The sequence below is a fragment of the Pteronotus mesoamericanus genome, unplaced genomic scaffold (assembly GCF_021234165.1).
Source record: "Pteronotus mesoamericanus isolate MK-2021 breed Mesoamerican mustached bat unplaced genomic scaffold, CSHL_Meso_final contig_591, whole genome shotgun sequence".
Taxonomy (NCBI): Eukaryota; Metazoa; Chordata; class Mammalia; order Chiroptera; family Mormoopidae; genus Pteronotus; species Pteronotus mesoamericanus.
In genome coordinates, this window is record NW_026555208.1 from 807,732 (window position 1) to 820,854 (window position 13,123).

Below are 13,123 nucleotides of genomic sequence, written 5' to 3' on the forward strand. Positions count from 1 at the left end.
GTCTTCCAGGTGAAAACACTTCTAGCTTTGCTGTCTTTATGCATAATGAGACAATGAACATGAAAGTGTTTCAAAAACATTAGAACGATAGAAAAACCAACTAACTGTATGATCATTCTTACAGAGAAACAGTTGTGAGTTAGCCTCTAGGAATTGAGTGTGTAATATGTATAAGAAAAACAGTAATTGCAATACATGGTGGAGAAAACAGAGCCTAAATGTGGGTGAGTTAACAACAGTGGGAAAATGGAACTCTGCAAATATGCAAGTGGAAGTGTTGTGGGAGTATATAAGCATATGCGTAACCTGAGTGTTATACATACATAAATGCTACATACATGGCAATGTGGACTGAACACAATAGGGCATGTACATGTTCAAGAGTATACAAGTCAAAAGATAGTGTGGGAATACATTTGTATAATAATAGTAAGATGGTGAGAGAGAGAGAACCGTGGGTGAGTGTTTCATAAGAATATGAGTGGGATCTAACATAAGGCCCATGTGGAGAGTCACAAATGTGTCTATGTGAATAAAGGACATTTTGAGAGTACATATGACTGTGAAAGTCTGTTTAGAACAGTGCCCTCCCACAGGCTGCATGTTAGTGTATGTACCTATAGAATATTAAGGGAAGAATTCATAAGTTTTTAACAAGCATGGATAGCTTTGTGCCATTGCAGAAACATATGGTTTCTTTGCGGCTTTTTTTGCAGCAATTCTGACAATGAAAATCTGAGGTCCGGAAGCAGTCATTTCCCCCACATCCTGCTGCCCTTCCCTGTCCCTGACCAAACACTCCTACCTCAAAGTAGCTCCAGGGAATGTCTCATTAATCAGTGACAGAGCTAAACATTTAACAGACTAAACACTATCTTTTCTTTAATAATTTTATTTTTTTATTGTTCAAATACATTTGTCTCCACCTTCCAGCCACCACCTTCCCCTGCCCGCCTCCCCGACCTCCCTCCCTCAATCTTTCCCCACTTTGCCTTTTCCACAGGTCCTTTATACAGGTTCCTTGACTCTTCCCTTCCCTTTCCCTGCACCCCCCGCTTCCCTCTTGATTCTGTTGGTTTCTTTTTCCTTTCAATGTTGCTGGTTATATTTTCCTTGCTTGTTTGTTTTGTTGGTTAGGTTCCACTTATAGGTGAGATCATATGGTATTTGTCTTTCGCCCCCTGGCTTATTTCCCTTAGCATAATGTTCTCTAGTTCCATCCCTGCTGTCGCGAAGGGTAGGAGTTCCTTCTTCCTTTCTGCTGCATAGTATTCCATTGTGTAAATGTACCATAGTGTTTTGATCCACTCATTTTCTGATGGACATTTAGGCTATTTCCAACATTTTCAAAGATATACTTAAATAAATACTTCCAAGACCTATTGATAATTCAAATTCCTGGTATCCTTTTATTACACCTCTCTATAAATTGTAGCTAACACATTTCCATTCAATTAATCATCTAAAATACATTAAAATTGTGAAATATATAGTTTTTCCTTGTAACTAATTGATATTTTTGAAGTATTTGTCAATGTCTTTCTTCTTCCATTAAACAGAGGGAAATAGTAACCCAGCTTATGTGGACAGATGATCATACATTATAAAGAAAGGATATTTTTCCACATTTTCCCCAAAGCAGTGATTTCATGAACGCGTCTATTTCCAATTGTGTAGGTATCACCTGCTGTGTCTCTCACTCCTTGGTTTCTTCTCCTCCAGTAAGTGCAACTCTCAGAAACCTCCAGGTCAGAAGTGAGAGAAAAGTGTCCTGGCTTCCTCCCGCCATGGGATTGTTCAATGTCACTCACCCTGCTTCCTTCCTCCTGACTGGTATCCCTGGTCTGGTGAGCGCTCACTCCTGGCTAGCAGGGCCCCTCTGTGTGATGTATGCTGTGGCCTTCGGGGGCAACTCAGTGATCCTGCAGGCTGTGCGAATGGAGCCCAGCCTCCACAAGCCCATGTACTACCTCTTGTCCTTGCTGTCCTTCAGTGATGTGGCCATGTCCATAGCCACACTGCCTACCGTGTTCAGAACCTTCTGCCTCAATGCCCGCAACATTGCTTTTGATGCCTGCCTAATCCAGATGTTTCTCATTCATTCCTTCTCCATGATGGAATCAGGTATTCTCCTGGCCATGAGCTTTGACCGCTATGTGGCCATTTGCAATCCTTTGCACTATGCCACTGTGCTCACTGATGGAGTCATTGCTGGAATTGGTATAGCTGTGACTGCTCGGAGCTTCATCACCCTCTTTCCTCTTCCTTTCCTTATCATGAGGCTGCCTATCTGCAGATCTAATGTCCTTTCCCACTCCTACTGCCTGCACCCAGACATGATGAAGCTGGCCTGTGCTGATATCACTATCAACAGCATCTATGGACTCTTTGTTCTTGTGTCCACCTTTGGCATGGATCTGTTTTTCATCTTCCTCTCCTATGTGCTCATTCTGCACTCTGTCATGGCCATTGCTTCCCACAAGGAACGCCTCAAAGCTCTCAACACATGTGTGTCACATATCCTGGCTGTACTTGCATTTTATGTGCCAATGATTGGGGTCTCTATAGTGCATCGCTTTGGGAAGCATGTCCCACGCTACATACATGTCCTCATGTCCAATGTCTACCTTTTTGTACCTCCTGTGCTCAACCCTCTCATTTATAGCGCCAAGACAAAGGAGATCCGCAGAGCCATTGTCCACATGTTTCGCCACATCAAAATGTGACCTTTGCTTTTGGCTTTTAAATCTGATGTTTATTGTAGTGATAGGCTGTCATCCATTGGTATTATCATGATTATTGTCCTCATCATCCCTTCATCATCAAGAATAAGATAGACATGTGTACTGGGGGAAACAGAGTGACAAAGCTTGTAACACGAAACAAATAGTAGTACCTTCAGCAAACATCAATGGCATTATTAGAAAGATAAATATTAGAGGTAATTGAGTGATTAGACAAAACTTTACAGAAGAAATTTAGCCCAAGCTAGGAATCATTTTCTATAATCAATAATATCACTAATGTAATGATAACTAATACCTTGAGTCTTTAAAGTGCCAGGTTCTGTTCTGTTTTGTTCTAAATTATTCATGCGCATTAATTCACTTATTCTTCATAACAATCCTATGAGATACAGAGAATTAGGCAAATTGTTCAGGGTAACACAGATAATATGTCATTTAGATTAGATTCAGTACTAGTCTGGCTCCATAATTTGTAACTGCCTCTCTGTCTAACAGCTTTACTATTAACATTACCATTGCCCTCCCTGCTTTCACACCACTTTCACTCCCCAAAATCCATGAGTTCTTTGATTTCACAATGCGAAATTGGATGCACTGTCAGAACTTGCTATAAGATATATGAATAAATATGGCCCAGGAAATATTGTTGACAGCTATTAAAAAAAAAATCAAGATTCCTTTCTGTTTCTTTTATCTGCCCACCACTTAGTTCTCTCCCAAGAAAAGCAATGTTCAATAGCTGAACCATAAAATTTTTTGACATTTTACTAGATACATGACTTCTTTATTTTCCCTTTTTGGGATTTCAATTTGCTTCCACACGACATGGTAAGAGACATTAGAAAGTATGTCCAACTAGAATTCCAGTTACAGAAAAGCCTGGAATAGGCAGATAGAGCATTGATGATTTGGACATTAGAAAATAATTCTTCCAGAACTTCTCTTAAATTTATTTTACTTGTATATTCTTTCCTTGATATCAGAGAAGTAGAATTCAATAAGAAATCTCTTGGACTAATTTTAGTGGTCTCAGACTAAATTTGGAGTTACTTCTAGACTAAAATAAAGGAAATGCCCTACATAGTCTAACCTAACTCACCAGTGAAACTAGGCCAGAGACTTCATACCAATAGAGCATGCAGTGATCTAGAGTTTTTATCTCTGTACAATGCTCTACTGAGAAAATATCAAGGACAAGTACCAGGTGCCAGAGGGAAGAAACAATTTCTGAATGGAGATAATGTAAATATTTGGGATCCAGTGTTTCCAAAAACACATTCATAAGTTCAATATGAGATTCACAATATATGTGTCATTGTCCACTACACAAATCATTCTGGGGACATGATTGAATAATATATCTCAGCATAATTTTATATGAAAAATAATTGAGGTATTAGAGATCTCAATTAGAGAGTCAGAATATGGTGTTAGTTAATTTAAATAATGACCTTTCTAATTCATGCAAGAAACTATTGCAACATCAAATAATAATGATGATGATAATAATAATTATAATTTATAATGCCTTGAGAGTTTAGTTTTCAATGAATATATACATGCAAAGGCAAAGACTGGGGAAGCTACTATATGAAAATGAGGGAAACACTTACTGATTCCCACCCCACAGAGAGAGAGGAAGACATCCTTTTGACCACAGACCTAACTTTGAAACCCAATGGCATAACAGGAGAAAAGACAAAGGACAGGGGAATATGAGCCTCTCGGAAGATCCTCTGGCTATTCTCCACTTTATTTCCTTTCTTTTTACTCTATCATAAATTAGAAATGCTGCTTGTTTACAGAGGATAAGTGAAAAGCATTTTTAAGTTTTGTCCCCTCTTTTGAGACAGGTGTCATAAGAAAAATTTAGGACCACTCTTGCAGTTTATGTTTTAAGGCCTCACATAAAGTCCTGTTTTTTGGCCTTAACTAGGCACTCTCTATTAACTCTTTTTATTTAACAGGGTTTTTTTAACTCAATATTTTTTCCCATTTTGATAGTAAAATACTAGACTTTGGCCTAGTAAAAAGGAGAAAATAAAATTTTATACTTTTTTTTTTAAGATTTTTATTTATTTATTTTTAGAGAGGGAGGGAGGGAGAGAGGAAGAGAAATATCAATGAGTGGTTGTCTCTCATCTATCCCCTACTGGGTAACCTGGCCCACAATCCAGGCATGTGCCCTGACTGGAATTGAACTGGCAACCTTTCATTCTGCAGGCTGGTTTTCAATCCACTGAGCCACACCAGCCAGGTATATACATCTTTTATTTTGAACCCTGTAGGCCTATCTCTAACCTAAGAAAATGACATACTGAACATGGTCCAGGCTAAGCTAGTAAGGGGACTATTTTGAAGTTAATAGGAAAAAAATTCTAAATATAAAAGGTCATTATTTTATCTTGCCTTGTCATGGGAGCTTACCTCATGCTCTGGGCCCAGGCTGGGTGGGTCGATGAAGAAAGAGAGAGAGAGAGAGAGAAGAAAATAGAACAAGAGTTATCGTAAGAAAAAATTCTTGATCTCTGTGCCTTATAGTTAAGGCTCATAGAAAAATTAATATAAACAGAATATGATAACGAATTTAAAAAAAACACAAATCCATATTATGTGGATTTCTATGAAATTAATTCTGTGTGAACTCAGGAAGTGGGAAAACCTTTCAGAAACAAGAGTGCAACAGAAGCGGGTAACAAACCATCCCCTGGGCATGGCAGATCACCAGTCTTACTGTCCAAGTACCACAGAGAGGTCCAGCCTTACCTCACGGAGCCATCTCCAGACTTGATTGGCTCTGACGGGGCAAGGCTACTATGCTGCTGTAGTTACAATTCACTTGGACAAGAAGTGTGCTTCACCCAGAAACTGTTTTTAAAAGAATAAATAGGAGCTGGGCACAGAGTGTATATTTCCTTTTTTTAAAATTGATTTTTTTTTCATTGTTGTTTGATGAGGGTGGCGGACTCTGTCCCGCAGAGTACTCCGGGTCATAATGAATGGCGAAATAAAATAAGTCACCCAGACACTTTTCTCTTGGTCTACCAGGGGAAGCGGTGGCACTTCTCTCTAGTGGAGAAGGCCCTTAGCCCTTCTCTTGAAGTGGCTTTTATTGAGAACCATAAGAGCAGGAGTTTGGATGCAAAACTCATCAATCAATGTCAAAAGGCTATGTTTACTGTAAACAAATAGAGATCATAGATAACAATTGAAGGAACACAAGAGATCTGCCTCAGGCCAGGGTCTGTGAATAATGTAAATCTCCTCCCCAGCTTGAGCTGGTTATCATAGCTTTTGAGGGAAGAACAAAGCATGTTTCAAGGAACTTACTTCTAGGTCTGATTCTCCTACCCCCCCCCGCCCCCGGGAACTGCCTGATCCAGTCTAGGGCTGTCTCCAATATTGATTTAAGCCTGAGCCAGTTGGGTGGGGCAGACCCTTCAAGAGATAAGGAGACTTCTTTCAGATAAAATGAGGATTCTGGCCACACCAAAGCAGAGGGATGAGGGTCTTTTTCCCCTTCTCCATGTCCCCCAAATCCTTCCCTGATGGTTCGTATGAGACTGTGCCTATCATAGGTTGCCCCTGCCATCAAAGCGTCTTACCCATCATTGACTAACTAGCCATCCTCCAAGGCCAAGCAAGGTGATGTGAGGGAGGCAGGAGCTGTGCCCCTGCCAGAGGGACAGGTTTTGTCTCCTCAGTGGCCTATTTTTCCCAAGGCCTCCTTGCTCAGCTCCAGCCTTGGGGCTGTCTCGCCTGTCGGTGAAGATACAGTCTGTGAAACCCAGGCAGGTGTGATTCCCAACAGTTGTTCAATTACAATTTTCCCCCCATTACTCTCACCTGCCTTACTCAGTCCCCCACCTTCAACTATCTTTTGAGTTAAGGTTATGATGGATGTGTCAAACTAGAAGTAGGTGGGTGTGGGTTGTGTTCATATTTATAAATTGTTTTTTATTCTTCTTTTCTTCTCTTGTCCATAGAAAATGTATTTATCAAATACATAAAATAAATACAGGAGATAAATTATCCATAAAGCAATTATTTTATTAGTTTGTTTTGTACATGTGTAACTCAGGGGTCAGCTGATACCAGCTAAACATTTCATATTTCACTGAAATTTGTGTATACCTCCAATACTCTTCAAACAGAAAGTATAATCTCCTGCCAGAACTTTCTGTAAATTTCTGGAGTCATGTTTCACTTACCTAAAACACTGGTGTGTGACAGGCTTTATTAAAAGTTTAGATGACAAAGAGATCTTAACTAATAGAAATCCAAAAAGCAGAATTAGTTATTGGACAATCTTGATCTTATATCATTTACTGCCAGTCCTGTTTGCTTAGAAAATTTCTCCCCAAACTGTTTTTCAGCCTTTATTCCTCCTGCCAGAGATATGTATTGCAGATACTGGCCTTTACTCAACCCCAGATCTAAAATATGTGGAGAATTTTCGGGGGGAGATGCTATAATTCTGGTGGAAAACTATTTTCCTCAGAAGCTTTTGTTATTTTGTTTGCTTTTAAGAAACGTAACAGCTCATTTACCTATTTATTCAACAATACTTATTGAAACCAAAACTACGGCCAGCACAGCATTAGGCCTGAGAGCTCAGTGATTATGGAATTTAGTCACTGGGTTTTGTGGCAAAACCTTCCTGAAAAGAGATGGAAGTGCTATGTCAAAGTCTCCTGAGATGTGTTTAATAAGTAAATACTTCTTTTAGTATCCCCCACAAAGCTATGCTGTGTTTTGAGTGTGTGCACTGTGATAGGTATGTGGAGAAGTGTTACTGGTGGGAATGTGGTCATTGTTCATGCGAACTGTGTAAAGCCTATATATTTAAGGTAAACACCCCATGTCAATGGGCTGGGGGAAATAAGCTTCCTGCATGGCAATCAGCACTGCTACAATAAAAGACAGACTATAAACAACCATGGGTCAGAACCAACTTTAATTATTAGCCTCAACAGTGACGGAGTCAACTTCTTCCTTATAATGTAAACAATTTAGGACTGAAAGAGTGCTAAGTGGCATTCTCTATATTTGACATGACATTATGAAAACAAAGTCTTTTGTGTAATATTAATACAAAAAATATGACAGTCAGCAATTTAATAAACAAATTCTTGACTCAGTGTCGAAGAGGCAAGTAAAATAAATCTGAACTCCAAACAGAAAAGTTCCTGCTAAACATATTTAAAACCTTATGTAACTATGTTAGGGACACTAGATTTGAAATATTACTGTGTTGCAACCATTTCAGGCCGGACAGGTTCATGGGATTCGTGCATAAGGAAGAATATTTATGGAGCCATTGGGATGTCGGACATGCCTTTATTCAAGGGTGGATGATCCATGCATGCTGCCAGCTGCGTGTCACACTGCATGTCACCAGTCCCCTCTGCGTCGTTCCCATTGTGGGCCCTTGCATTCCCACTGTGTGTCTATATCTTCACCCCAATGAGAAGCCCCTACCTTCTTAAGTACTAAAACAAACCAAGCCAATAGGGTGCCAACAGACCTTATGCAACAGAGCTTCATACCATACATGCGAGCCAACTCAGGGCTATGGGAGCAGTTTATTGGACCCGGACTTAAGGTTTTGAGACCCAGTCTCAAGGCTGCGAGAGCACCGCTTTATCAGACCCCTTCAAGGTTGTGAGAAGCTGCTTCCCCTAGTTACCCAGACACCTGGGTGAGGAAACCAGACTGCCTCCATTTACCCTATAATTTCCCACATCAATTACTCAACTTAGTTATGGAGATTGATAGTTTCATTCAACAGGAAATATCATTCAACATTTAGAATCCAAAGATTTATAAGAACATTTTTAGAAAAAAAAGCAGAAAGACAAGTGTAGGTTTATTAAGAAAAAAAAGACATAAGATACAGCTGAGGTATAAATTGGACAACTGGGCACTGTTTTAAAACCAATGCTGTTTTATTTTAAATGTAATTTCTTAAAGAATCCCTTGTGCTTTCAGTTCACATAAAAATATTATGCACAAGTTTATAATTTATTATTTACTTAGATGTCAGTACACCACTAGAATACTCTTTGACCAATTTGCACATAATTTATCTCAGAGAGGAAAAAAAACTGTTTTACTACATCGGTTAATTAGGTATTGGACAATATTTATTAGACAGCAATTTATGTATATACATATATGTGTATATATGTGTATATATATATAGTATTAAGAAAGTAAGAGCTCTTAATTTTCTGTCTCTTCAACTGGTTTCTCTACAGTGTATGTTTAATATAAGCAGGTTACATGTACTCCCTGTATGGGCAGACACGCATGTGCACCCCAGTAGTCCTTATCCAACTACCAACTGGAGGGTGAGTCCTTCTGCAACACTGAAAAAAGTTTCCATCACAGTTTTGTGCAGTGATTTCTTAATTATTAAAAGCTAAGTTCAGAACATTTGTATTCAACTGATGAGATACACAGGGAAACATCTCCCAATGTCACATGCCCTTTGTTATCAGGAATCAGGCTCCGTCCATCTCCACATTCCCAGGGCTCAGCACAGAGCCAGACCCATGCAAGTCATCCCATGTATGTTTGCTAAGTTGCTAAGTGAACTAACAAGGGATCGCTGCACAAAACGCTGATAGAATTACTTTCCATGCCACAGTGGTATAAACTCTTTCCTCCTTTGTGCCATGTTCTGTGACTTCACAATCTTGTAATTGAGATTAAGAGATGTATTTAAAAAAATAAGCCTAAAATTACTGAAGCCAGCCTTGTGGTTTCTGATATTCAGGTATAGATACTGAAGCATGAAGATATAAAAAGATTATTTTTTGTAAAAAAAAAAAATGAAGATCCCCATTTTAAACATGATTCTAAGGGCTGTGGATGAATCTTTGTCCTTGATTTTTTTTCTTTTATGTTTGCTCATAACTGTGTACAGAGTTAGTGTATGAGTATATCCAATTTTCATCCCCATATATACAGAAAGGAAGGTTTTCCACCGTGACTGGGAAAAGGAGTCTCTGAATTGGGAGGGATGACAAGGTAGCTTTTCCAGGTTCATGGTTTTCGGGCTCCCCCTGTTGTTGTGAGAATACTCAAAGTAGCCCCTCTCTTTGATGCTGCTTCTGTGTCTCAGAGCTAAGTCTGTTTCTAGAAGATGTTTGGCTCCCTCCTTCTGTTCCAGCCCTAGAGCTTTGCACGCCTTTCTCCCAAACAATACAAGCAGCTTGAGAAGTGTCTGTGCCTGCAGCAGCATTTTCTTGCATCTGCTTCCCTTATGGCCTTTTCAACTGTCAGCAGAACCTTCTTTCTCTCTTATTTGAGTGATCTTTGTATTTCATATGGTTTCCTTCAGGCTGAGGTTATGTTCTTTCAGAAATTTTCTGTGTTGAACATTTCTGAGAATCTCAGGTACTCAGGACAGGAGTCACATTGCTTGCTTTGCTCAAGTGCAAAGAGGACTTGGGAACTGGTCAAGATTTTTCCCAGTTTTACCAGTCAATCTCAAAGCCACCTGCCTAGGTTTTTGTTCAGAGTATAGTCCTCTCCTATTGGAGGTGATTGTCATGATTTGTTTTTGTTGTTGTTGTTATTTTAGTTTAATTTTTTGTTATTACCTTCACTACATTGCTTCCCACCATATAGTTTCTAATCTTGGATATGCCTACCTTGTGCTACAATACTTGAGGTTTCCCTGTCATCTAATATATTGTTGAAGATGTTATCTGTAGGATTCTATTCTTTTTTTGTGTGTGTGTTGGTGGGGAAGCATTGGTTAACTTGGTGCTCAGGAGGCATTTAGAGGAGATTCATATCTATATTTCTGCTGTGATTAGAGCATCATCATGTCATTCAGTCCCTATGGTTTTATTCTAGAAAAGTTATTTTATGATCCTGTGAGGAAAAAAGCATGGGAAGGAATGCTTATTTTAAAAAATGATGACTTTTTGCCCCAGTGTCTACCTTCCCCAATCATCTAATAAAGCTGAATTACACCATGGCCTGCACTGCCCCATGAAGTCCCCACACTTTGTGCTTACCTCTGCCAAGTGCCTACAAGCCTGCATGGTCTGTGTTGTGTGTGCTTTGTATCAATCTGCAAAGGAATCCTCTTTCTTCACTGCTATTATTCTGTAAGGATTATGATTCGTGAATTTTCTAATATCCTTCACCCACCTGTACATGATGAAGACATTGGGTTTGGGTGCTCACTATAGGCCATGTAAGTCCATATTTCAGCAAATCATGGGGCAAACACCCAATGCATCTAGAGCAGACATGCAACACCATCAATAATAGTATCTATTAGCCTTCCATTTAGAGTGTCTGTAGATCCCTAGAAGAAAGTTAATCCTTTCCTTAGTTATGCCTGAGGGATGGCAACATATGATTTTCTCACAAAACTTTTTGATGATTTTAAATTTATAAATTTCAGTATTACATGGTTTAGAGTTCATAGTCAATATGGTAAGCATATGTTTCTTTTTATAGGAGTCAGGAATGCTCTTATTTATTTCAAAGTATAAAGCTAGTCAGAGCTATTGTATATTTTTCATTTTTAAAATTTAAAGATACTCAGAACTATTATTACTTTAAAAAATATTGGGTGATACCTATGATCTCAAGTAACATAATACCTAAGCACACTATAGTTGATATGTATGTAGTAGTTTTTGGAATTTATTTGAAAGTATAGATATTACTACTATATTTGGACTAATAAAAGGGTGTAATTAAAGACCCACTTCTTTGTTAAGTCTGAGAAAAGTTATTTTTAGCAAACTGTTGACACATTTAATTACACTGTAAGACAGCCTGATATTTTGAGTTATGGATTATAGTCAAACTATACCATACAACTAATGGCAGGTACCAAACTGTAGGTCCATGTATAGAAGGACATTGAAATCTTTCAAAGGACTAAGCTAATGCACACAAAAATCAGCAATAACAAAAAACTCATAGGGTACCTGACTTTCCAGAAGCTTCTCCCTGGTCACAGCTCAGATCCCAATAACATCTTGCGTAGCCTTTTACGAATCTCCTTTGTCTTAATGGAATAAATAATTGGGTTGAGCATTGGAGGCACAAAGAGATAAACCAAGGACATGAGCTTGTGTACATACTCAGGGGAATGTTTTCCAAATCGATGAACCATGGACACACTAACCATGGGCACATAAAAGATTAGCACAGCACAGATGTGTGACACGCATGTGTTGAGGGTCTTAAGCCTTTCCTCCTTGGAGGCAATGGCCAACACAGAACGCAGTATGAGAATATAGGAGAGGAGAATGAGCATTGAGTCTACACCAAAGGCAGAGATGACAATGAACAGACCATACATGCTGTTGATGGTGGTATCTCCACAGGGCAAGCGGATGAGGTCTGGGTGCAAGCAGTAGGAATGGGTCAGCACATTGGTCTTACAAAAGGGCAGCCTCTTCAAAAGTAAAGGCAGTGGGAACACCATGAAGAAGCTACGCATTATGATGGATATGCCCATGTAAGCCACATGGATATCAGTGAGCACAGTAGAATAACGCAAGGGGTTACAGATGGCCACATAGCGGTCAAAACTCATAGCCAGCAGGATCCCAGATTCTGTCCAGGAGAAAAAGTGGATGAAGAACATCTGAGTCAGGCAGGCACCAAAGGCAATCTCTGGAGCATGAAAGCACAAGGCAGCCAGTACAGAGGGCAGTGTAGAAAAGGACACACCCAAGTCATTGACAGACAAAAGAGACAGGAAGTAGTACATTGGCTGGTGCAAGCTCTGCTCCTCCTTTATGATGAAGAGAATTAGAATGTTGCCCAGGATGGAGATAGCATAAAGCAGCAAAAGGAGGGCATTTAACCAGTGCTCCAGGCCCTCCATCTCTGGGAAGGCTGTTAGTGTGAAGCCAGTAGTGCTTGAAACGTTAGTCCCAAAACTTTTCATGAAGGTCCCTGAATGGCTTTTAGGGAAATACAACCAGAGTGAAGTGAGGTCAGATAGTGGAAAATATAAAGACAAAGAGTGGTGACTGCCCTCAAGATAGAAGGGGCAATAACATTTATATTTGATACCAAATATCACAAAGGGTAAGGAAGGAGCAGGTCAGGAATCACTGACTCTATCTCAGGCCTTCTGCAGCCTGACTATATCCACAAATGGGTCATGGGCTCCAACTCCTTCCATGTAAAAATCCTTTGACTCTTTTTTTTTTTTCTTGGACATTGCCTCCTGTTTTTTCTGTCTCTGCCTTTTTTACAGAAAGATTCAAATCTTTCTCCAATGGTGGAAAATGGTTTTTCCCCTTTTCTCTACTAAGTGCTATCCACCACCTTCTTTAAGAAGCAAGATACAGTATGTCCTCCATCAAGTCTTCCCTTAACACTCT

General features: G+C 39.4%; 2 protein-coding genes across 2 annotated transcripts; one reads left to right on the forward strand and one right to left on the reverse strand.

Annotated features, from left to right (window-relative positions):
• The first annotated feature begins 1,787 nt into the window (after positions 1-1,787).
• LOC129076496 (olfactory receptor 51I2) lies at positions 1,788-2,726 on the forward strand. The gene has a single exon (XM_054580654.1). It carries the CDS (start codon positions 1,788-1,790, stop codon positions 2,724-2,726), a length of 939 nt encoding a protein of 312 aa, XP_054436629.1.
• A 9,010-nt stretch (positions 2,727-11,736) lies between these two features.
• Positions 11,737-12,690, reverse strand: LOC129076497 (olfactory receptor 51I2-like). The gene has a single exon (XM_054580655.1). It carries the CDS (start codon positions 12,679-12,681, stop codon positions 11,737-11,739), a length of 945 nt encoding a protein of 314 aa, XP_054436630.1. The 5' UTR covers positions 12,682-12,690.
• Between the last annotated feature and the right edge of the window lie 433 nt (positions 12,691-13,123).